This window comes from Zonotrichia leucophrys, chromosome 1 (genome assembly GCF_028769735.1).
Source record: "Zonotrichia leucophrys gambelii isolate GWCS_2022_RI chromosome 1, RI_Zleu_2.0, whole genome shotgun sequence".
Lineage (NCBI taxonomy): Eukaryota > Metazoa > Chordata > Aves > Passeriformes > Passerellidae > Zonotrichia > Zonotrichia leucophrys.
This window is the reverse complement of record NC_088169.1, coordinates 101,770,282-101,795,679: the sequence shown is the minus strand read 5'-3', so window position 1 is coordinate 101,795,679 and position 25,398 is coordinate 101,770,282. Positions and strand designations below refer to the sequence as shown.

Here is a 25,398-nt window from a genome sequence, read left to right as displayed (position 1 = left end):
TTATCTGGTCACTGGGCAGTATTTGCCCACTAAGATTTTCTTAGCCATAGTTTAGAGCAATTTTTTAGGGTGTGCTGACAGTTCTTACTCTTTGGAGCTCTGGTGTTTGCCAGCTCACTGGATCAGTCACTCTTGATGTTATAGTGACCATAACCAAATACAGCTGTTGAAACAATACCCAGGAACAACTTTATTTGCCCAAGACTCTGCATAGGCACAGGATTTGGCTTTTGAGTCCTTCCTGCTAACATTGTCTTAAAGTTAATTCTGTGCATTGAGTCTTGTTTTGCCACATCTGTTTGTGTCCCAAGACTGAACATGAATTCTGTACCTGCCCCTCCAATATGTTTTAAATAAGAGGCTTTTACAGTCTTTGTGCAGAAATGAGCACAAAAAAAAAAGATACAGAAGATTGTCACAGTGAGTTGTGTGAACATCATGAGCTCCCATCAGTTTTAGTCTTAGTTCTTTCATTCATTTTGGACTCTAAAGTGAGTGGTGTAGATTTTCTGCATGTGATTATGGGGTACAAAGAGAAGATTTGTTGTGCCAGCTGAACAGTTACCAGCTGTTTACATCATTTCGTGGGGGTGGAAGTTGAGTTCTGAGTTGCTCCTCAGTGTAAATGCAATTATTTAGTGAGGAAGTAGTTTAGAGGTTTAGCTGGTAGCAAAGGGTGCAGGGAAGGAGAGATCAGAGAACACAGCTGTCTTTCAAGAGTAATACATAGTGCTAAGTTTTTTCAGTTATAGTATAGTTACCTGTTTTAATTATTTTCTGGTTTGACTGTTGCTTTAGTTAAAGGAGCAGATAATGCCATAGACTAGCATATTTTGTTAGATTTAACACTGACTTCAGATGTTGCATTCTTTAACTCCATACTGACCTTGCAAAGGGCTGTTTTGCATTCAGATAGCTGGAAAATAATTATATTTCTGCATGGACCATGTCAAGTATTGAGATTTTCCTTATTCTTCCTGTTTCACTTTCTCTTTGTGTGAATTAGGGCAGACTTGATGTCTTTTGAACATCTCCCATTTGCTGACTGTTCCTGCTGAAGCTCTCAGTGCAGGACAGAAGCAGGAGCAGCCATGGCAGGGGGTATGGATGATTAGAAACCTGTATTGACCCTTGATATGTTCACATGAAAGCTGCATAGCTGTTTCCCTTTTTAAGGGAAACTTTCAAAAGCCTTTCAGATGCCCAGAAGTGTAAAGGAAAGGAGGCTCTTTAATTTAAAGATCTGTAAACTAAAATTCACAATTGTCCATCTTAGAAAGCTTTGAGCCTGTGTTGATGAAATAGCTTTGATTTTTCTTGTGGTCATTTAGTCTGGGTAAATCATTCTGCACAGGTTCAGTGTACCTGGTTCCTTGCATGAGATCTTTGGGAATGTGAGGGATGTGATGTATGTGAGTGTGTTGCACCTTCACAGGAAAAAAAGGTGTAGTTGTGTTCCTACAGTGCATCTTCAAACCAGTGTTGTCCTCAGTTCTGATTCCTAGTAGAAATTGTTTTCTTAAAGGCACTTGCAAGAAAGTAGCTTAATCTTAGAAAGGGAAAGGAGTTCCTGGATGGCTGGTGGTCACTTGACATGGGGAAATGGAGATAGGAAGGAGGCACAGTCATAAGAAGAACTACAAGTGATTCATTATGGCTGTATATGAACTAATTATGGCTGTGTAGCTTTGAGGGCCTTGCTGTCTTCAAGTGTGTGCTGGAAGACATTAAAATAGAATTCTTTAAAATTCTAAATGCTGTGTCCCCCAAAAAGTGCATATCAAATGCTTCTGCTTTGCCTCAGAAGTAGGTCTGAAAGCCCATTTGATTCTCTTCACTCTGAACTTTGGAAAACTGTTAAATTGTAAACCTCATGAATCTTCCTAGCAAATGTGTAAATTAGAGTACAAGCATTTTCATGCCCTTCCTGTGGTTTTAAGTAACCATCTGAGTAATGCCTAAACTTCTCATGTACATTTCTTGGATGTTAAAAGCTTTATGTTTTGCAGTAGAGGTGTCCCAACCTTCTGCAAGATATGCTCCACTAAAAAAAAAAGGTATTAAATTGGAAAATGAGGCAGCTTGAAAACTTATGTAAAATTAATTATGAATTTTTGTCTACCATTTGACTTCAAGAGATTGGATCATGTGATTGCTTCTTAATATTCAAACTGGCATGGAGAGGTGAAAGCAAATAGTGAAAATCTGAGGAAGTTGATAGGTGCAATATGGAGATGTAGAGCAGTGCTGTGATAATAAATAATGCTCGCATTGACTAAATATAGATCATATTTTGGTGACTTTTTTGTGTTTTAGGGCTGGAGGTTTTATGCTTTTTAAGAAAAAGACCCAGCTCAACCTGTCTGCTCTGAGCTACAAAGCACAAGAGCCCTCTGTTTTAATGGGACTTAATTCTGACAAAAATGCAGACTAAATCTAAATAGCTGACATTGCAAGCTCAGGTCCATTCAGTTCAAAACCAGTGGATTTGCTGGAGTAACATTTGTGTTGCTAACTAATCTTTGCCTCCTGCTTTAATGTAAAATAGTTGAAAGGATTTTGTTTAAATTCTTCCAGAGCTTCTGTGGGCCATAGAGCAAGGAAGCAAGCTATGAAATTCATGTGAAAGCCAGGTAAAACCAGGGTGTGTACCAAGTCATACAGAGGTCAGAGCTGATCCTGATCTGAAAAGAATTCAGGGAATTTACTTCCTTGACAGAATTGTGAGGAAGGCACCAGTCTGAAAACAGAGATGGTGCCCAGAGATGAAGACTGTCTAGGGTACTCCATTAAAGGCTAAGGAAGTAGACCTGGTGCTGAAATTTTAGCCAGTGTTGAAAGTTCTTTGCTCTGGAAATACAATAATTGCTTTTCAGCTCATCAGGCCTCTGAGAGAGCCCTGAGTGATGATTAATTTTGGTGAATTTGGGCTAAGTAATTTATGTAAAACTTCTACTTTGCTTGTACAGGATGATTTCCCAGCCTTCTTAATGCTGGTTTTACCATTGTATTTACTTTTCAAGTTTCTGGTTACATGGGCCGTATGGAAAGTCGTCAGGAATGGGATGGGTGGTGAAGCCTTTTTCAAATTCAGTCATAGATGTATACAACTTTCTGCCTGGGCAATTGAATTTAAGCTTGATTCTGGAAAATGTATTTCTATTTATAAAATTCTTAAAAAATCTGCCTGATGGAATTTCTGAAACTTGCTTGTGGCCATGGGTGCAGTGAGCCCACTGTCACTTGGTAACATCTGGAAGTTGTCAGCCAAACCCTCCATTCACCCAGGGGACTGATGGTATCTTGGATGGTTCTTGCTGGAAGAAACCAAACTGCCTGCCTGTCCGGTTTTCGGCTGTTTGGAGGGCCTGGAAAGGCCCGGGGTGGCCTTGGGCAGCCCGCGCTTCAAAGGACGAGAAGAGGCTTCAGATCTTTTCTCGGTCTCGGTGTTTATTAATTGTTTATCTAAAAGATTTTCTCTCGGCCCGACAGAGGACTGCTCAGCAGCCAGCCATGAGCACACTCCCAGCCCCCCGGGGCGGTCACCTATCTTTATACCCAAAGTTGCGTATACAATATTTATCATTTTTCCCCAATACCTTTCACCCTTATTAACCAGTGCACTTTTAGTAATGACCAATCCCAAAGTGCCAACATCACCACAGAAGATGGAGGAGAAGAAGCAGAAGAAGGAGGACAGGACACGCCCCAATTCCTCCATCTTACTTCTCTAAACCCCCCTGTACAGAAATCCTAAACCCTGTGTTTCACTCTCTAACTAACTAATCCCTTCACCATTCAGCCTGGTGAAATCCTCCTATCCTCATACAGGTGTCGTCTCCTGTGTAGGGTCAAAGTCCAGCCACCAGACACTTCTGGCAACATTCCAGGACTCCCGAGCCCCCCAAGGGTGGTCTCGGTGACTCGGCACCTCAGTCCTGAGGTGCTGAGATCCCACACCTGCCTTGCTTAAGTTCAGATACTCCCTTGACACCTTTGCAAATTTATTTAGCACGTCAAAGGGTCTGCTGAGAGCAGAATTCATGAACAGTGTTGCTAAAAGAGCCAGTGCTACTGGGAGAAGGCAGATGTGGGACAGGGAGAAGACAGAGCTCCCCCTTTGCCAGCTGTGAGCCATTAGATCATCCCAGCTGCGACAGCGTGATGGGCTCCATGTGATTAGAATGGGCTTTGCTGTTGCCCAACTTAGTGACCTGAGCTTCACAATTGATACTTGGGGCCAGAGCTGGAGTCAGTGGGATGGCTGAGTACCAGAAATAGAAAATGGTGTTTGGCTGTGTTCTCATCCAGCCTGAATATACTGAATTTTTTTTTTTTTTTTAATCTGAGGGTCATCAGATTCTTTTAAGGGAATAATGAAGTGGTTAAGATGGAAGAGGAATCAGAACTCTCTATGCTTGCTTTTGCTACCCATTATATGACCTTGAGCAAATAATTCTGAAATTCCAAGAATACTTGAGGCTGTTGTAGGTAGTCCTGTTCTCCTGCCATGAGCAGTCCTGACCTTGTGTTAACAGCAGTGCACTTCTCTCTCATTTGACTTACTCCTTTTCTTACCTCCCTGCTGTGTCATCTCTACTGTGATTTTTATTAATGATACCAGATTATTAGACAAAAAGCAGTGAGTAGCTTATCACTTCTGTTTCTCAGGCCTGGAGGAAAGCAAAGAGTGGCATCTGGATAAACTTAAACTGCAGAGCAACTTAAGTGTTGAAGTCTGCCTCTGTCCTCTGTGGTGGGCACATCTGTGTAGCTGTAGAGAGGTGAATTTAGCCAGGTGTTACCCTTACTTACCCAGTTAGTTACCCTTAGTAACTTTTGCTTTTGGCAGCTTTTCCTTGGTTTAATTTTTTGATCCTCGCCATAAGACTGCACAAAACACTTTGTGCAGGATGGGAACATGCTGAAGGTGGCATTCTAGGCAGAGGTAGTGAAAGATTACGGTGTCTTAGTGTTGAGGGAACTAAAGCATGAAGGGACCAGACAGTTTCAGTCCTTTAGACCTCAGAAGATGTGGCAGACTGTCTAGAATCACCTGATGAAAAAGCCATCTTAACAAGGCTGATGATGAAATACTTGGTTGTGGAGCTGATTTGTGTAGAGTGCAGCTGGCAGTCACTGAGCAGGGATGGCATTGCTGTGCTCCACAGCAGCTCTGTTAAGATGCTGTTGCAGTGTTCTGGGAAGGTGCTGTCCTGCCTGCAGGCACGAGGGATGAAACCTGGGTAGATTCTGCTCTTCAGATCTCTCCCAGAGCTTTCCTGATCAGACTTTCTATGTATCTTTGGGATTGCTGTCTGCTTATCACCTGTGCTATCTTTAGGTGCAGCAGTGTTTTTAAAATACACTCAGGATTTCTCCTAATGGAAAATAAGTGTATCTCTTCTCCTGGTTTGTAGTCATTTATCTTCAACATAGAAGGAAGCACTCATTTCTTTCATGTGAATCAGCATGTAGTTGTTATATAGCTGTTGCTTTTAATCAAATGCAACTTAGAATGGCAATTAAAGCAAAGGATAACCAGGCATGTAATGTAATTTCACTGCTCCATTGGTTTTCTTGGGAATTGCAAAGGTCTAGGACAATTGTGACCAAAATAACTTGTGTCACAACCCCCTGAGAATGACCTGTTAGACCTGCTGTACTACTGTGCTAAGCACTGATCCAGATATGCCCCTGTTAAGGCTGCATGTGCTGAAATGAGAGCTCTTGGAAAGGTTAAACAACCTTTTCCATGGTATGTATTCTGCAAAAATAACTTTTTTTGCTGTAGGATATCTCACTAAGATACTTGCTTTAGATGCCCCTCTGAGGTCTTCAGTCCTGTATTGCTGGTAACCTGTAAACTCTTTGAAGAGATAGCAGTGAAAATTAGCTATACTCATTGCATATTTTGCTCTTTTTTTTAAAATGAAAACAGGTCCTGCATTATCATCTTGCACTCACACTGGCCTTTTTGAAGTTAAATGACTCATGAGGCTGTCAAGGCCCTTAGATTATTTTATAGCCCTTGTATTTTGAATTTTAAGATGAACTTTTTAGAATGACTGTTCTGGTGCAGAGCATCTTATCCTGGGGGAACCTCCCTCATGATGAAGAGTTCTTGACACTTTTACAGAAAGAGCAAAATAGCTGAAACTTGTCACTAAAAAAAAGGGACCCTTTTTAGCACTTCACCTAGAAGGAGGAGGAAATGAAAGAATTGTGTGTTATCTACAGCTGCTGCATTCACCATACTGGTTTATTCTCTGAAAAGAGTTGCTTTTGCAGTTTGAAGTGCTCTGGTACCTCCTTGTGAGCTGCTCCCCTTGGCTCGTGGCAGTGCCAGCTCTGTTGCTCCACGTACATTTCAAGCTGATGGTGTCACTCCAGCCATTCCCTGCCTTCAGCCTCTTGCTGCTGCTTGTGCCCTCCTTGGTCTGCTCAGCTGCTGCTCCAGCCATGTGGGGGAAGTGAGCTGGTGAAACTTACCCAGGAAAAGGGAGATGTGGTTGGTTTCCATCCACTCTGGTTCCCAGACGTGATTGTGTGAGCAGCTGCACAAGTGCTTGTTTATGGTGTTGTTATGAACAAAAATTCGGTTAATATTTTTTTGTGAGAAAGAGTTACAGGGACGCAGCCAGATCTGTCTCTGCCAGGGTTCTTAGTGCTTTGTTATTGTAATACCGGGTCGTTGAGGCTTATCTCCTCTTTTGTATTAGTAAAAGCCCTGGCTGGGTGGGGTGATGGCCCTTCCCCGAGGCAGTGCGCCCTTCCAGCATAGAGAAGACACCTGAGAGGGTGCGGGGGGGTTATGCAAAGTGACTCCAAGACCAGCGTGCTTTGAGACCTCGACTCCAAAATGCAACGAGAAAACCCCAAAAACAACGAGCCAAATAAGAATTGAGAGACTAAAATGGTGTCTGGACATGAGGAGCCGATTGCTGAGCCTGCAGAGATGCGGAGCCCCTCTCGCCCTGAGCAGGAGTCGTCCCAACGCCGGGACCAGGTGGCCGCCGAGGCTGAGAGTAACACCTGACGGGGACATCACGCCCTAGAGGCTCCCACGAGGCCTGGATCCCCCGGCTCTGCCCCCAGTGGACAGAGCTGTGCATATCCTCCTCCTCTGAGCCGCCCTGGGAGACACGACGGGGACTGCAGCCCTGCCGAGCCACCCAATCCTGAGCTGATCACTTTTAATAAAGGCATTAAAAAGGAGAAGTCTCCTGGCCCTGTTTATTTCAGCGTAACTGAACAAGAAAGGGTGGTGCAGTGCTGGGGGTTGGTGGTGTTGGGCTGATGCTGGGGCTAGCTGAGCTGCAACACAGTTTTTGTTTTGTGTATTCCAGTGTCTCCAGCACAAAATGATATGAAATGCATAGGAGGTAACACTAGATATTTAAAACATCCCTCAAAATTAATATTTACTTTGTCACGAAACAAAGCCCTTGATGAGGAATTCTAGAACCTATTTCAGTTGTCTTTGGGTGTGTCTTTGCAGCTGAAAGTCTCCTGGTTTAAGCTAATTATCTTTGATCAGGAGAGGTTAATTTACTCAATGTTGCCAGTGTAGAGTTCTGAGGAAATTTGAATAATTCAATATAATATCGGTGAACATAGTGGGCGAATGGGAAGATGTATTATCAGGATTCAAGTCTCTCTGTCGTCATGACTTCACAAAAAGGATAGGAGGAGGGTGCTGGCTAAGCTGCAGATTCAAATATTCATTACCTGTTGCACATTGAGTTCTTAACTATGTTGTGGTCTCTAAATCTCTCCCAGATTTAATTATCTTCTTCCAACAGGTTTAGGGGAAGTGTGACTTTAACCCCCAGATGCTGAAGGGTGCAAGGAAGTCACAAATCATGGAGATAAGGACTCACATCTTGTTCAGAGGTGCAGGTGTAGGTTAGGACACTCGAGAACTTTTTTTTTTTCCAAACCTTGTTGACCTCATTGTGTACTTCAAGTGGTAAGAAACTTGTTTAACTTTGCTTGAGAGTTAATCAATGAAACATATTACTTAAAGCAGGCACACAAATTAGTTTGCAATCCTAGAGAGACCTGGAGAAAATTGCTGTCTTAGTTTTAGAGTACAGTGTGGACTGTTCTTTGGTTCTTTGTAAGGGATGAAGGAAAAAAAAAGATACCAAAAATGAAGGGAATGAGCATGGTAGTTGATTGATTTCTCTGCTACTGATGTTAATTAAAAGAGAGATAGCACATAAAATTCTTGAATCATTTTTATAGGTAGCAAAATTCATGTGCAAAGCCTTTTCTTAAGGAGCGTTTCAGTTGCACATCAAAACAGCCAGGGAAGCTACCCAGCTTTGAGGTTAGATGTGGAAAAACATTAAAGGTCTATATGGCTTTTTTTAAGTGAGGCATAATATTTCTGTTGACATTTTTGATACCACTTTCTAAGAAAATAAGACCATGTAGTCTCACAGAACGTTTTTTCTTTATTAGGTTGTTTTGTTTTTAATTTTTTGGTTTTGTATATTTGTAGTAGAGGTACCTGGGCATCCCATCTCAGGCTGTGTTTATAGTCTAAGTCATAAACAGAGGTTGAATTGAATGACTCCATCAGTGATTTTTAGGCTGTCAAACAAAAATTGAATATTCCTCATACCTTTCCATAAAGGAAAACTGATATATCACTGGAGTGGTGTTAAGTGATATCAAGTGTCATACTGTGATTCTAAAACTGATTATGGCCTTTCAGTTCTTGTTAAAAGCCTTTTAAGACAAGCAACAAACAGGAAAATTCTTTTGGTTTCAAAAGCTTTAAAATGTGCTTTTGATCAATCAGCTTCAAAGGTGGATTCAGCCTTACAAATAAAGACGCTTTTGAGAAAAAATGGTGTAAGATGAGCTCTGAGGTAAAAGTATGCACTAAGCAGTTGTTTGAGGCTTGTTGGTGTATTGTGGTGATCCACAAAGTATGTGGAGCCATTTGTCAATGTCCCCATGGCAGTGGGTGAGACACTGGTGAGTTGAGAGATTGATTGGGAAAATATTGCACTGAAGGATTTGGTGAGAACTTTATGTATTTGAGTTGGCACTTCACTGAGTGCTGCATTCCTGGGAGGCTGATTGAAGCAGGGGTCTTTGAAGTTACAATAGGAACAACAGCTAAGCAATGATTTAAGTGTGACAGTCCTGCAAAATTGCTTTGTTAACTAGTTAAGTTTTATAAGAAGTTAATAATGTAAAATATTTGTCAAAGATTAAGGGTGTGATGTGCCTTGAAGCTAAGACCTTAGCCACAGCTATTAAAGCTGTTGGGCACAGTGAGGTGGGAGAGAGATTGATTTCATCTGATGGTTTTCATTCAAGGTGTAGTATTGTAGTAAAGCAAAATAATGTTGGAGTTGGATAAAATCACTTAAACTAAGTATTTTAGTGATATATCCTCCTGTATTCATTCCAAGGGAAAAGAACTCTCTCATCACAGCAGATGGTAACTGACAGTGAAAATCTCAAATTTCACTGTGCCCTTAATTTTCCCTGAAAATCTTGATATGTCTTCCTGATGTATTTTACTTTTATTTAAGGTTGTTAAAGCAGTTTCCAGGATTACCATGAAATCAGGAGGCTTTGTTCAGCCAGTTCCTTGTGGCTCTGGATTAGCTGGTGGTTTGTTTGAGCTATTTGTCCATTAATGCTTGTTGAAAATAGCTTTGGCTGGGGAGTGTTTCCAGTGTGATGATGCAAAACATCTGGGTGATGCTGCTTGTCTGAGGCTGGTAGTGTCACATTGCTTGGAGCTGCTCAGAGTCAGGGTGATATAGTTGTGTGGGATAAAAATGACATACAGGACGTGAATAAGAACAGCTTCTCTTGAATATCAGAGTTGCTGAATCCAAGCTTGTAGGTGCTTATTGCTTGTCCTGTGGCTTTGCAGAATCCTGGCTGTTCACACTTGCTGACAGAGAAAATGGAGTGTTTGGTGGGATTTTTTTTTTTTACAACACTGTTTTGGGAATCATTAAAATGCTTTGAAAAAAGAGAAAGGGTTAATTCTCAATCCAAGAAAATGATTTGAAATTTTTGCCTTGTTTTTAGCGCCGTCTTCGTCATCTTCGGAATATTGCTGCGCGTAACATTATTAATAAGAATGGTCACCGCCTCTTGGATACGTACTTCACTCTTCACTTGTGTGGTAACACCAAGATCTACAAAGGTAAAGCAGCCTTGCTATCAACCTTTTTGCTAGTCGATCTTTGATTTCTTATTATATCAATTCTCTTTCTTCCTTTTATGTGGGTCTTGACAACTTTCTGCCATTAGTTGCATCACCTTTGCTAACACTGGAAAAGAGCTCTTTAGTTTCCTCAGTTTCATGAAAGCTTTCAGTGTTAGCAGCCAAGGAGGCAAAACAGACGACAGGTTTTTGTACTCTTTTAAATCACCCTATTTTTGTCATTGTTCTTCCCTGAGTGATGATGTAAGAAACTGGGGACTCCCAAGGGCACATAATAGTTAAAACTTTTGGAGCTTTGGTTGCCTTTTGTGGGGAAGAGTGTCCCACTCAGTGCATACCAGCTGTTTTACAGAGCATACATCAGCACATACTGTTGTCAAAGTTTTCAAAAAATAGAGTTGTCAGCCAATGACATGAAGCATCCAGGCACCTGTTCTAGTTTAGATAACTGTGTTTGAACATTAGTTCTCCTCTCCTTGCCTTTTTTCCCCACTACAGTATATAATTCATGGTGGAGAGATGTTATCAAAAATACATTTTCATGCTCCTTTTGATGTGATTGGAGATGAATTTTGATTTTCTCTTAATTTTTATTTTCATCTGGCACAGTGACACATCTGGCATCTTACCTTGCTTTTTTTACCAAGGTTGGTGTTTTAGAAGGATAAGAATACACACCTTGAGCTTGCTGCCTGGACTTTGTTGTGGTTGATTGAACCTGTCACTGATTACTTTTTTCTGCAGTGTTTGGTGTTAGGGACTCTTTTGCACTTTTTCAAAGCTTTATCCCTGGTCTCCACTGGGCTGGGATATTGTACAAAATCTGTATTCCTGCCTCTAGAGCTGTCTAAAGTCTTTTAAGCTCTTGCTTTGACTGGGAAAGCCAAGGTTCATGTGCCAGCAGTTGCTTATTTCCATTTAAACACAGGGTTGTTGGCACCTTTGTCAGTAACTTGGCTGTTTCCTCTCTGAGCACCTGGAACAGGTCACCAGCGCTCTGCAGGAAAGTGCTGTAATTAATTTATCCAAGCTGCTGTGCTCCAGGAGGAGCAAACCAGTCATTTTTGCAAATGTCATCCAAAATCTGTTAACTGCCGTGCCATGTTCTTTCCTCAGAAATCAAAGCCTTGTAAAACTTGAGGGTTCTCATGGGTATAAAGATGAAATACTAAACTTAAATAATGACTTGTAATGAGTAAGTGTGAAGGAGTAATTATAGTCAAAAGTATGACTGCATTTCAAAGTCTGTCTTATAAATTGGTTACTAATAAACTGGATCCATTAACATTTGTCCTCCTTGATTGTTACTTATTTTGTTTTTTTTCCTGTTTCAAATACTAAGATTTGTTTCAGTGTTTAAGCTAATCTAAAGGTGTTTTTTTACTTATTTTTCTTCAGAATTTTATAAGAGTGAGGTGATCAAGAATTCTCTGGTAAGTTACTTTGATGTGGAAAAACTTTGTTTAAAAAGTTGTGTATTTAGTGCAGTATATTGATTTCTCTGCTGAATACCATAACTGTTTAATGTGTTTTTCCACTGTTTGGTTCTGTTAGGAGCAGTGTGTTCTTCTCCTCCTTTTCAGGGTCTTTTCATGAGGGTTAGAACAGGGAGCTGCTGAGAAGTAGAAATGCTGATTTCTATTAACATCTTCATGTTGTGTAGGAAAACAGCAAGGAACATGTACCTGCCAGAAATATACATGTATTCTTTGAAGAGCTAATAGCTGTTAGAAGCTGAAGTTTAAAAACATGTTAGATTTTCTAAATTTTTCAGTTTAGATGAATGAAGGGGCCAGAACTAAACAGTTTATTACTGTTTAGTTACTGAGGAAGGATAATAATAGAATAGGAGTAGGATGTTGCAAATATTAGCTAAGGGAGTTTGAAAACCTGCTGAAGACTTTTTAATGCCTGCATTAACAAGGTAGAACTGCTCCATTTATAGCACCCTGGGTGAATGCTTTGAAACCCTCCTTGAATGAAGGAAGAGCTGTCTGCTTACTCAAGGCTGCTAACTTATCCAGTTTTTCTTGTTAGGATTTTTAGTTCTGTCTATTCTAAATCAGGAAAAGGAAAAACAAAAGGGAAACTAACCACAGGATATAAGAGATGGAATAACAAAAATCTAAATAAAAGATGTCTTGAGGACATCCTCTATATAACCTATAGGTATTTGAATGACCTGGTATTCTTATGCCTGAATAGCTATGAAATATTCCTTCTTGTTAGGAGGACTTGATTAATGCATTTCTTCTGTAATCCTTACTGGGTAACTTTGCCTCTCCCTTCTTTTCAGAGGCATCCTGTTTCAAACTGACTCCAGTTCAGGGATGCTTGGCCTTTTCCAAGCTGCTTAAGCACTAGAAGGGAAGGCAGGTTCTTTCATGGGGTGGTGGGTTCCTACCTTTTGTTTTGCAAGAGCTACTGTTTCTGTGTTCAGCAGAGGAGGGAGAGAAATAAATATAAATAAAAGCACTTTTCCATTTCTGCTTTTGGACACTCTGTTGTCTCTTGGCACTAGTAATGTTGGATTGACTTGGTTTTGTTACAGCTTGGGTCAGTTCTTTAGATGTTGTTAGAGATGAGTCGAAAAATTCTTGGAATCTTTGTAAGTCTGTGTTCTGGTGGAATTTGCAGTTTAGCTTAATGTGTGCTGGTTCTGAAAAGCTCCAGGTGCAAGTGATCTTGTGGAGTAAAGATGAGCTTTTAGTGACAGCATTTCAGGATTGAGCATCAGCCAAGAGGAGAAGAATGTGAACAAATACATCAGCAAATTCTGCAAATTTAATTATTGGGGAATATATCAGCATTTAACTTTGGGAATACATGCTATACTCTGGTTTTCAGAAGCTGAATTGTAACTGTGAAAGGAACATTACTTCCATTTTGAAAGTTCCTTATTTGGTTAAACTGAATTAGTAATTTCTGAAGTAAATTCTTTGAGGTCTTGTAATGGAAGGAAGCAAAACCCATTCACAGTTTCTGAAGTACTTTACAGCATGTACCTTTTAACTGAGGAATTCTCTCTAGCAAACCGTGTAAGGAAGCAGCAGAGCTTGAAATGGCTGTTGTTCCTCATTCTTAAGATTTTTAAAAATCTTTGAGGTAGGCTTTGGTGCTTTCTGAAATGTCAATTTATGGACTAGTTTCAGCTTGCTTTAACTGTATTTATCCTTCTTTGAATACTTAGAATCCAACATGGAGGAGTCTGGACTTTGGAATAATGCCTGATCATCTTGATACCTCTGTCTCCTGTTTTGTTGTGAGGATCTGGGGTGGCAAGAAGGAACACTTTCAGCTTTTGATTGAATGGAAGGTCAATTTAGATGGATTAAAGTACTTGGGCCAGCAGGTAATGTGAAAATATTTTTTCTCAACTTTTTTCTTCAGGAAACAAAACATCTGGATGAATTAATAAATAGAATGCTGAGAAAGGAAATGAATGTGTTTAAAGATTGTATTTTAAAGTTTGATTACAGATATTCATGTGAATTTACATCAGAGCTTTAAATCGTAAAATCATGTAGTGGTTGGGGTTGGAAGAGACCTTAAATATCATCCAGTTCCACCCCCAGCTGTGAGTGGAGACACTTTCCACTAGACCAGGTTGCTCTGAGCCCTGCCCATCATGGCCCCCTTCCAGGCATGGGGCAGTCACATCTCCTGTGGGCAACCTGTGCCAGGGCCTCACCACCCTCACAGCCAAGAATTTCTTCCAATATCACATCTAACCCTGCCCTCTGGCAGGGACAAGTCATTCCCCCTTGTCCAAGGTCCCTCTCCAGCTCTCCTGGAGCTCCCTGAGCCACTGGCAGGGGCTAGAAGGTCTCCCTGGAGCCTTCTCTTCTCCACATCAACCTCTTGAGTCTTACCTCTGTTTAGTTTCCAGCTATCTTAATTTATTTTTGTCACCTGGAAATGCAGTAATAGCAAAGATACTCTGTCTGGTGTTTCTGAGTTCAAAGTAGAATGGCTGAGCATGGTGACTATTGCTAAAGCTGTGATTTTTCCATGTTAAATTCAGTTTTCTGTGAGTTTTTGTGTACTTTTAGAATTACAAATGATGAAAAACTGCCTTAGACTCTTGGAGCAATTTGTGCTCATTTGATGTGAAAATTTGCAGTAAGCTGGGTGTAAACTGGTTCGTTTTCTTCCTTCCCCACAGATCCATGCAAGAAACCCAAATGAGATTATTTTTGGTCTCAATGATGGTTATTATGGAGCTTCATTTGAACAGAAGGTAAGGGTGTACTTGTTCTGAGTTGTTGGTACTAGTGACAAACTGAAATTCAACCTGTGAGATTGATTTTTCACATTTGGATACTCATAACATTAAAATGCTTGTTTTGAGAGGAATAGTTTTTTGACATGACAGATCCAAACAAATACCTTGCCTTGATTACATGGATATCTGTGATGTTTTCAAAAGACTTAAGTGTAGCATTTAGGGTCCAAAAACCCTCTAGTTACTGAAAATAAGCTTTGACTGTATTTTTTGAGGCAGACAGGTCTTTCAGACATAGGACATACTGAAAGTGATGTGGTTGTTAAGACTCATTTTCATGGCATGTATAAAGCCACAAAGTTTGGTTATCAGTCTGAAGCCTAGAGTTTGTAGGTCTTTAATGGTATGCTATTTATTTGCTCATGCTGCACCTGTTTTACCCCATGGGTTTTTTCCTCAAGGATCTACTGTAGTAATTGTGCCTCTTCATCCAGTATTGTCTCTGATTATTACCTCATTGATGATGAGGAATTTTAAACTTACCTGTTGTAAATAGTGCCTCTGATGGGTTTTTTTAAATCTCAAATTGTTGGTGGCAGTACTGTGGTCCAGATAGGTTGTGTGGTTGGAGAGGAAATGACTCCTTGACACACAGCTGCAGTTTCTGCATTCAGTTTTCCTGAAGCAGGATGCAGTTGTTTTTCAAGATTTCAGTACGGACAGCCTGGGCCTGAATTCAAAGATGGGAACATTGTCTTCTTTTTCTGATTGTTGTCAGGACTTGTTCCCTAGCTCATAAGGTTTAAAGGTACTTCTTGGTTTTGGTTATAGAATCATATCATAGAATTGTTTGGGTTGCAAGGGATCTTCAAGACCATCTCATTCCAGCCCCCTGCCATGGGCAGGGACACCTCCCTCTAGATCAGGTTGCTCCAAGCCCCATCCAACATAGCCTTAAACACTTCCAAGGAAAGGACATGGTGATGATGGTAACTTGTGCATTTTCAGTTTTCCACCATCCTAGTTCTTTCAGACAGACATTAAGATGTTTTTAATTTGGTATTTTTTTAATGGAAAGATGTCTGGATTTCAGCATTTAGCATCCAGTGTCTTGGGTATGAAAATGAGGAGCTGAGAGAGCTGCTGGGATGGTGCCTCTGCAGCAGTAGGATGGTGCTGCACAATGTGTAGATCTCAGAATTATTTAGATTATTTAGATGGAACCCTATTTTTGATGGAAAGGAATGTCTGCTGTGTGGCCTATGGTTAACACAATTGTGTCAGGAGATGTTGATGTTTGCTTCTGAATTTCAACATCTTCTGTATGGAGACAGACTCTTGTTGGGGCAGGAAAGACTCTTTAGGCAGGGATTGTGGTACTCAGAATCCTCCTCTGTCTGTTGGAAAGCTGCCTGATCACAGGTATGAGATAGGGCTGCTTTTACTCTAAAGTGCCTTTTTTCCCTGCAATCCATAATCTTACAGTGCTGCCAGTGGCTTGACCTGCTTAAAATTTACTTTATCATGTAAAGCAACTCTTCTAAGTTTGCAGCTTTTCTAGGAATTTGTATGACACTGCCTGATATGGAAAAGCTCAATGTCTGACATCTGCAGCATGTGGAATTGCTGTTTTGCTATTTTTCTCTTACTGTTTTGATACCTTTTGAGCAGAATGGATACTCTGGTCTCTTAAAAGAACAACCTTACCTCATTCTTACTTTGTGACTTCCAGAAACTTGTTCACTCAAAACTGAGATTACTTTGATCTTTTAATGTGTTACAGCACGGATAAAGGATGGAGCTTTATCTCATGTTCATGTAATTCTCTTGCACATGACTGAGGGGGCTCTCAGGTGTGAAGCTGAGGAATGGCAGTGCTGTCAGTTGCATTTTTTCTGTGTTCCTATGCATAAAATTCAGACAGTTATGGTTTATAAAGTTCAAGAAAACAACACTATGTGCTAGAACGTAGATAAACTGATATTTTTATTCCTTTATAGGTAAGTGGTATTATTGCCACCTTAAATTGTTTCTACCTACCCTAGATAAAACATGTGTAAAGACAGATTTAAATTCAAATTTAATGCAAGATCTTTATTCTACTAAAAGTGTATGCTCTTACTCAAGATGGTTTTTTTAAAATTTATTTTAAAGTAATATTCCTTCTTTTCCTCAAGGATCACTCAGGTACCCTGAAGAACAGTCTTCTCCAGGTGGATCAGAACTGTGTTCGTAACTCTTACGATGTCTTCTCTTTGCTTAGGTGAGGTTTTTGATGTTATATTGTGTAGCTATTGTAACTTCTGTAGCGTCTGTGTGAGAGGAATCTTTCCAAATATTAAAAAACCCCAACATTGTGGTTTGGAATGCGCAAAGGAGATATCCAGGTTGTGCCAATATACTCATGTGGTGAGGAGCTGGGCTGTGGTGTGTTCAGTGGTCGTCACTGGGCTTCTGTTGTGTAGATCTGTGGTGATAAAAAACATAAAGTGCTAGTATTAAGTTAAACAAGATGTCCTTTTTCAGATCTGCTTTAATTATAGTAGTTCAAAAATATTAGTTATGAAAAAGTATAATTGTGGTCCACCACTATCAGTAAGTTGGTTTTGAGGAATCTCTATTTAAATGGTATTTTACATGACAGGCTAATAACTTCGGTTCTGCAGTAAAGGCAGTAGATGTGCTATGAAGGAAACCTTTGAATAGGTAATGTTTAATATGCTTTCAAAAGTCTATGTAAACATTTGACTTTTTAAATCAGTTGTGCAAGTTAAATCCATTTGACAGTGTTGACAGTAGGTGTCAGTGTTGCCTGTCTGAAGAGAGAGGAAAAGTCAGCTTAGGTTGCCTATTCAGATGTCCTTATTTAAGCTCTCTTAAAATTTCACTGTTCTTTCTTGATTCTGTAAAGCATATTTAAACTGAAGGCTGCTTTCTAAATGTTTGTTTTCTGTGCTTTTAGTGGGAATCAACCAGGGGGCGTATTAGGAAGTTCTGATTACATTCTGGCACAGTCCACTAAAAGAGAACTTGTACTACCTAACATTAACTCTTTGTTAGACAGAAAAAGGAAAACATGTGCAGTGTACCCTGATTACTTCATTCAGGAGTGTTTTTCACGTTTTGTGTACACCTCTATATATGAAGACAAATGCAGAAAAAAGACTCACTATGGTCATGAACTTGACCCCTGTCTAGCTCTGTAATTGATCTGTAATCCTTCTTCTGAACATGCCTGACTGTTTTTCCTCAGGCTGACAAGAAATTAACATATCAGCTGTGATAAAGGTCACCTTGTTGAATGACCAGTGCTGTTTTGAGCCCTGACTACTGGAGCTTCTCTCTGTTTTGGGGATGTGAGAGACCAGGCTCAAGTCTCTCACAGTGCCTAGGCATGCTGTTGAGTTTAATTTCTATTAAGTTTTGTCTCTGAGCTGAGAAATTCTCCTTTTCTATTTTGTCCCAAAAGGAATGGTGTTTTCCAAGTCTTAGAATCAGGCCAGCTGCTTATTGTGTTTTAGTGGACTCTGCATACCATATCAAGGGGTTTACATTGCCTTGTTTAGTTCCAGCAGAAGTTAGAAGCTGTAATTTGTGACTCTGCCTAGGTGTCTTCTTTGTCTGATTTCATTGTAGTTAGGAAAGTTCATCAGGAACTAAGCAGAGTCATCTGTGTAGTTTAGAATCCTTTCTATTCCCTCTCACATTAACTCTGTTTGCATTTTCTATACTGCTGCTTAGCTTTGATATCAAGCTGAAAAGCCTGGTGATGGTGTTTGTTTAAAACAATCTCTAGTCACTTGTTGTTAGGTGTCCTTTTTCTCCTACCAAGCAGTTTGGTTTGCCACCTCCTCCAGCAGTCCATGCTTAAATAGCCAGCCCATGAACTCTTCCCAAAGATAGTTTGTATGAGTGTGTTCCTCTTTGAACAAAAGAGAGAGATGGGCATAATTTGAGTTATGATTCATTAGATAGGTTGTGTCTAAGTTCCTGGGAGGTGTTTTGGTTTGAAAAGACAGGTGTCTGCTAAGGAAGGCTGGAGCCTCACTTGAAACAGAAAATTCAAACCACCTCCCTCCAAATTATTAGAATTTTGAAATTAAGGGGATCTTAGGCAAAGATATGGGAGTAGAATAACAGTTATTTATTAGGAAAAAAATTAAAAATTAAAAAAAAAAAATGCAGTAATACAAAACAACACTGACAGAGTCAGAATACAACCTGGCACACTGTGGGTCAGGGTGTTGGTAGAAGTCCAATTAAATGGTGGCTGCAGTGCTCCTGGGGTGTCAGATGTGGTTCTGTTGGAGCAGTGATCCTGTAGAAGGGTGTAGTCTTCCTCTGAAGGTCCAGTGGTGGTGTAGATGGGCATGGTCTTCCTTTGGGAATCCAGTGGAAAAAGGTTGCTTGTGGCGTTCCAAGTCTCAGATTATACCCAGGTAGGAATGCTTGGCTCCAGCCCCTGGGCAGAGCATCTCACAATGGGATGCTGTAATTTTATCAGCCCTGCAGTGATACTCAATGCCCCATTAACAGAAGATCTCTCCCAGAGGGAGGATTGGTAGTGGAAGAGATAAAGAAACACTGTCCCACCTGCTTTTAACAGGTGGCCCAAGTAACAGCAGAAACTGCCCCACATCTAACAGATGGCAATAGAATACACACCCCCAGCCACATCTTGCATTTGCAACCTAAGACAGGAGGAAATGAGCTGCTCTCTTCCTTCTTCTGTCCATTGGCTGTAAAGAGAGTACTGAGGTGTCCACACCATAAAGATTTGCATCTGGTCACATAAATCCCATGTTTTGAAGAGTTTCTCATGATAAGATATTTGTTTGTAATAAAAATTCACAGGCTGCACATGTGGTTTCCTAATGTTTTCACAATAAATGTGGATATTAAGAACAGCTTGTACTGGCTTTATTTAAACTTTTACAAAAGGAAGCAAATCTTGGTGACAGTGGCATTTGAGTCCCAGTTGTGGTGGTACTGTGCTGCCAGATGTGGCAAAGCCACTGATAGCCAAAATGGAGAGAACTGGTTCTAGCTCATCCCCTAACTCTTGGCTGCACTGTGAGAACTTCTGTGATTGATCTGTGTTTCAAAACTGCTTTTGGGGGAAGATGTGATGTAGTTTTTTTCCTCAGAAGTGAATAGTTCAAATTTATGAAGCTTGTGAATTGACCTTAATGAAAAGTATATGCTTGGCTCAAATTGATTAATAAAATTAATTGGGAATGACAGTGTGTGAACAATAGAAATTTTTTTGTGCATTGGATTAAAGTAGTGCTTGTGTTCAGATGCTGAGTTACGTGGATTTATAAGTCAGTTAAACAGGAGGAAAAAGTGAAATGTTCAGCCAACTCCTCTTTACCCAAAGAACATTTCAGCACCTCTGCAGCTCATGACCCTTCTTGTTCAGGGACCAGGGACAATATCCTCAGGCAAACATGGTGTTGCTTGGAAGTTGTTTGCCATAAGAAAGTGACAAATGCTCTTCCAGCCATTTGCTTTAAAAGGGCTAACAAAAATTCACCACATCAACTGGAAAGCTCAAATTTTGAGGTTTTTGTTTCTTGAAAAAAGGTAATTTGAAGACTTTCTAAACATTATGTTGCTGATAGTAATGGGTTATACAGTAAAAACTTTCACACAGCACTCAGGATGGGCCAAATTCATCTGAGGTCATGTTCTGGACATGTCTCAATAATCAAGTTCTGAGCACGTTTGCAGCACTAATGGGAATAGGTTTAAATTTAGGATTCTCTTGGTTTTCTAGCCTTTCTTTTCCTAAAGCTTTGAAAAATAGACATGTAGTATTAAGTAGTGTTGGGAAGATGAGATCACTAAAGAAAGGGCTTAAAATGCTATGTAATAAAATTTTACTTCAATGTCTAATACAAAAATTAATATAGTGTATTCTGCAACTGCTTTTTTGTTTTGTTGTGACACAGAGCAATTGTTTTGTGTCTCTAAGCATGTGACTGCCTGAAATCCTCCCATATTCTTCCTGAAGACAAAGAGGACTCTAAGAACTAGTGAAAATCTGCCCCTTTGAAGTTTTGCTTCCAGCAGTTTTTATTACTCCACTCAGAACTGCTGTCTCTATGGCTTAACTGTTCTTCAGCAGATGGCATGGTGTGTTTGTGGTGGTTAGTCAGCCACTTCGTGCAGATTGAAGACATTTTGCTTGTGTTTTTGCTTTAAAACAGTGTTTTTTTACAAGAAAACCAACAACAGAATCTGACATTGGCATCATTTGAGTGCTGGGCTGGGTAAAAGGACTTGCTCCAGGCAGCTGCTTAATATTATTAGTGTCTAATCTGGCAGAATTTGATTTGAATGATACTTCTGGGGATTTATCTCTCATGGGGCAGGGGTATGCTTCAAGTGACAGAGTTTGCCTCAGGGTTTGCCATCTGTAATATAACTGTTCACTTAAAGAAGAGTGCATGTCTCATTACTGAAGAGATATTATTTAAGAATACAAATATTGGTAGTGTTTCTCTGTGATCTGAAACTGAGATGTTCATAAAATCACCTTCTAGTGACCATGGCTAAAACATGTTGACATGTTATAAAATCAGCTTTTGTTTAGCTCTGCTTAATTTAGGGAAGATGGTTTTAAACAGCTATTTTGCTTTTGTTTAAATTCTTCCATCTTTATTAACAGTTTTATTGAACAAACAGAACTTGATCTTTGAAACTAAAAGTTAAGACAAAATATATGGTCAGTGTAGGCTGCTGTGGAGCTGAAAAACTTATTAGTAGCTCCTCAGTTTCTCTGAGACTGCGGTCCCTGGAATTGCATATGCCAAATATATATGTAATACCTTTGTGCAGCTATTTTTAACACATGGAAATAATGCTGAAAGTGAAACTTTTTCATAAGCTCTGAGTAGGGAATGTTAGAGCAGCACAAGGGCTTTGTGGGCTTAGGCTGCTCAGTGCTGAGGTGTATCTCAGGTATATTGACTTGTGTAAACCAGCCCATCTTGAACAGAGTCAGTGTCCTGTGTGCCAGGAGCTCAGCCAGACTTTGCTATTGTATGCTTGATTTAAGTAGCAGTTCCAAACTTTAGGCTTCCAGTTGTTTACTGGGGTGAAAAGGAGGGAAGGCAGGAAGAAGACATCTCATCACTGGCTGTGGTGTTGAAAGAGTTGCACAGCATCTGATAAATCCAGATGTAAGCCACACAAAGCTGTACTGCCTTTTGAACTTCCTTGAAGTTCCTCTACTTCTGTCTTCATCTCCATGAAAGAAGTGAACTCAATGGAGTTAGGAAGTAGATGGGATTGCATGGAAAAGAGTTGCTTTTTGCTACCCTATTCTTTGTGGCATGCTGGTAGCTGCATAGAGATAAGAAAACATCTAGTTAAATTTTAGAAGATGCACTGATAATTAAGCCTCCTGTTTCTGGCTTTTCTCTTTGCTGTCCTTTACTCGAGAGGGGTCCCAACTCAGCTGTGACCAAAACTTCTAAACATTGGTGTTATTGATGTTCACATGGTGGAACAGTCACCATCTTTTTGTAGCATGTGAATGGCTCAGGAAAGGTGATCACTAATAAATAACCTGACACTCTTGCAGTGCCTTGCCCTGGCTTTTTCTGAGAGTATCTTGGCAATCACATTGCAGACTTTTGGACTTCAGTGTTGCTACTGCTGCTGCCATCATCTTCTCCTAGTTGATGCAGAGATACACCATCTTAAGTGTGAAAAAGGTTGTAGGATTCCTCTTACTTGCTCTTAAATCACCAAGTTCCTCTGCTCAAACATCCCTTTGCTCGTGATAAATGTTGGGGGGGATTTTGTGATGGCCAGGTTTGTTTCTAAACAGGAAAGATTTGCACCTGGAAGACTTGGCACTTTGTACCTAATAGGCAGCCAAGACCAGGCAGGCATCCCCCCTTGGCTTTGGACAGGCAAATCCAGGAGGCCTAAGGCCAAGATGAATAAATAGGAGCTGGAATCAGACCTCTAGAGTGCCTCTGTATGCTTAATTAAGCAGTACTGAAATGGATGAACAGTTTAACAAGTGTGGATTCTTCTTGGCCTGAAAACTTAGTGGGTTGGAATTGTGCTGTGGGGGCTTCCTGAGAAGTAGCAATGGAGATAAAAACTCGGATCTGATTTTTTTTTTTATCATGATAGGTTCCTTAGGGATTTTTATTGGTGGCATCAGACTTCTGGACAAGTGTCTTCCCATGCATTTTACCTCTGTGGTGCTGAGCTGTATGGGAACTGAGGCTATTCAGTCATTAGAACAATAAATTTACAAGTCTGCCTTTTGCCAAAATCTGTACCAGAGAGTAGCATGGGTCATAGCAAGTTGAAACAGTCCATGAAGCATAAGAGCAGCACATGTTTAAGTCTGCTGCTGCTCTGATCTTCAATTTTCCTAATATGCCATATGCAATAAGCTACCCCTGCAGTGGCACATTTTTAGCTTTGATATATTGCTAGCTCTTGGTCAAATTTTGTTTCAAAGCACTTTTGAGAGGAATTACACAAAGCTGTGCAGGGCTTAAAAAGTAGCTTTATTCTGCCTCTTTATTTGTGACAGTGTGTAAAAGATGGTGTTAATGAAGCAATACTGAGAAGTCAGAACCCAGTCCTTTTTCTGGCTCTGGATGAAAACCAGCATGTTGTAGAATTGTTCAATAGTTTGGGTTCAAAGGGACCTTTAAAGATCATCCTGCCTGCCTGCCATGGCTGACCAGGTTGCTCCAAGTCCCATCCAACCTGGCCTTGAACACTTCCAGGGATGGGGTACCTACTACCACCTTGAACAACCTGTGCTGTTGTTTCACCATCCTCATTGTAGAAAATGTCTTACTTATCATTAATCTAAATAGCAAAGTGCTATTTAGTGCTATCTCCACCAAAGGAGAATCTAAGTATTTACTGATGGATACCTGAAAGTTGTTAAGAAGGAGGATTTTGTGAACATCAGGACTGTTTCTTTTTTTACACTTTTGTCCTGGATATGGCCATGAGAATGGTGCTGTGAGTTGCTTTCTCTCTCAGCCTGGGCAAAGATTTTGGTGAATGCAGTCATGTCTCTAAAATCCTCAGAACTATCCAACCACACCAGAGAAAGTCAAGGCAAAATTTTGATTGAGAACAAATTAAACAGGTCTTAACCTGTTTAAATGAGCAAATTTATTAGAGCATTTTACCCACAACAAGATAATCTAATTAACGATCTTGTTGTGGGTAAAATGCTCTAATAAATTTGCTCATTAAAGCAGGGCAAGGCAGGAAGTGCACAAATGTCCAAGAAGCTGCAGAACTCTCAGGAAAGCATTATGACCATCCCTGTTAGGTGGGGATTTTCACTACTATAGCTGCAGAATTCTGCTTCCCTTGGAAGAAGACTCAGATTTGAATTTGGAGGTGGCTTCCAGGAGGAAAGTGCAGCAGTATGCAGCTTTGAAAGATGAGTCACCTGAATATTGGCTGATGTTTCACCTCCTTCCTCCATTCCATAAGCCTGTGCTCTGCTGTCACAAGCACTTTATCAGTTGTGTGGCCTTGAGTGAAGAACACAATCAAGTGGAGAGCACCTGGTCTCTTTTTGGGTGGAGCCTGTAACACTTTCAGTCTGATTTTGTGCAGCGTCCTTTTCAGTTGTTTGGTGAATCCCAGCAAGGCAGCAAGGTTTCTGTAATCACAAACTGAGAAAGAGCAAAAAGAAGCTTCCTTTGTAATTTGCTACATTTGTTTTTTGAATTAAAAAAACTAACCTATAAATCCATCTATTTAACTGGCGTTAAATCTGTGAATTTGAGTTGGAACTAGAGACATCTCACATTTGTTGCTTAATTTCTCAAAAAAACTGAGTTTCACTTTAAGGCTCTCCTCTTCCATTCATGCCTTGTGAGTATTGAAGGTGATCTGTATCCTAGCTAGCTTCCTTAAGTATTCCTCAAACTGGAGGCTGGAACCTGCCCATTTGAAAGACGTCTCCTCTTCCTCTTCCTCTTCCTCTTCCTCTTCCTCTTCCTCTTCCTCTTCCTCTTCCTCTTCCTCTTCCTCTTCCTCTTCCTCTTCCTCTTCCTCTTCCTCTTCCTCTTCCTCTTCCTCTTCCTCTTCCTCTTCCTCTTCCTCTTCCTCTTCCTCTTCCTCTTCCTCTTCCTCTTCCTCTCCTCGTTTCCAAATAGCTCAAAGCATTTGCTGTTGCAGACCACAAATCCACATGGACTTGATTATTTTAAAGCTTAATTTGAGTCTTAAATGTGTAAGGCTTAAGCGTAGACTCTCCAGTGTAAACATAAGGCATACATGTAAGTGATTTATATTTGTAGGACTCAGAACTGTTTGAGTGAATGATGGAAAGTTATCTGTGCTGCATCACTCACTTGTGTGAGTGTGAAAAATGATACTCACTTTAAAAAACTTTAAAAGGTTTATTAAAACCTTATCAAAAATACAACAGAAGATTGAATTGTGAAAATATAATGGCACCAGGAGCAGAGGATCTCTCCCACCATGAGCTCACCCACACAATGGAGGTTTCACCTTTTAACTCTTTACCCCCTCCCAAAGTTCTGTCCATGGACTTCTTCTTTGCTGTCCAGTGCTGGAATTCACTTCCTCAAATCTGGATTGGAGGTCAGGTGCTGCCATAGTGACAAGCTGACCATCCCAAATGTCCCAAACCCAGGCCACCCCCTGATAATAACACAAGGGGAGGTAAAACATAACTATAAATCTATAAAACTTCTCTTAACATATAGACATGATATTTGCCTTTTAATGGTGAGAGTCAACCATCACATTACTCATCTATCACATAGTTTCTTACAGCATTGGCTCTTGTAGGGGTTTGATGTCACAAATTATTAAGTCAGACTTGTATTTTATTGTTTTCTTACTCCCTACTGTCTTTTCTTGCCCTACATCTGCTTTTGATAAATTGTAGGTATAGGTATCTTAAGAAATTGGAAAGGGAGTATATGAT

At 40.3% G+C, this 25,398-nt stretch overlaps 1 protein-coding gene across 1 annotated transcript in view; it reads left to right on the top strand.

Annotated features, from left to right (window-relative positions):
* Positions 1-25,398, top strand: part of UVRAG (UV radiation resistance associated) — an 85,926-nt gene that overhangs the window by 5,521 nt on the left and 55,007 nt on the right. Inside the window, exons 2-6 of the mRNA XM_064726291.1 lie at positions 10,069-10,186; positions 11,606-11,640; positions 13,398-13,559; positions 14,373-14,447; positions 16,610-16,695. Coding sequence (XP_064582361.1) covers positions 10,069-10,186; positions 11,606-11,640; positions 13,398-13,559; positions 14,373-14,447; positions 16,610-16,695 — 476 coding nt within the window. The remainder of the gene's footprint in view (positions 1-10,068; positions 10,187-11,605; positions 11,641-13,397; positions 13,560-14,372; positions 14,448-16,609; positions 16,696-25,398) is intronic.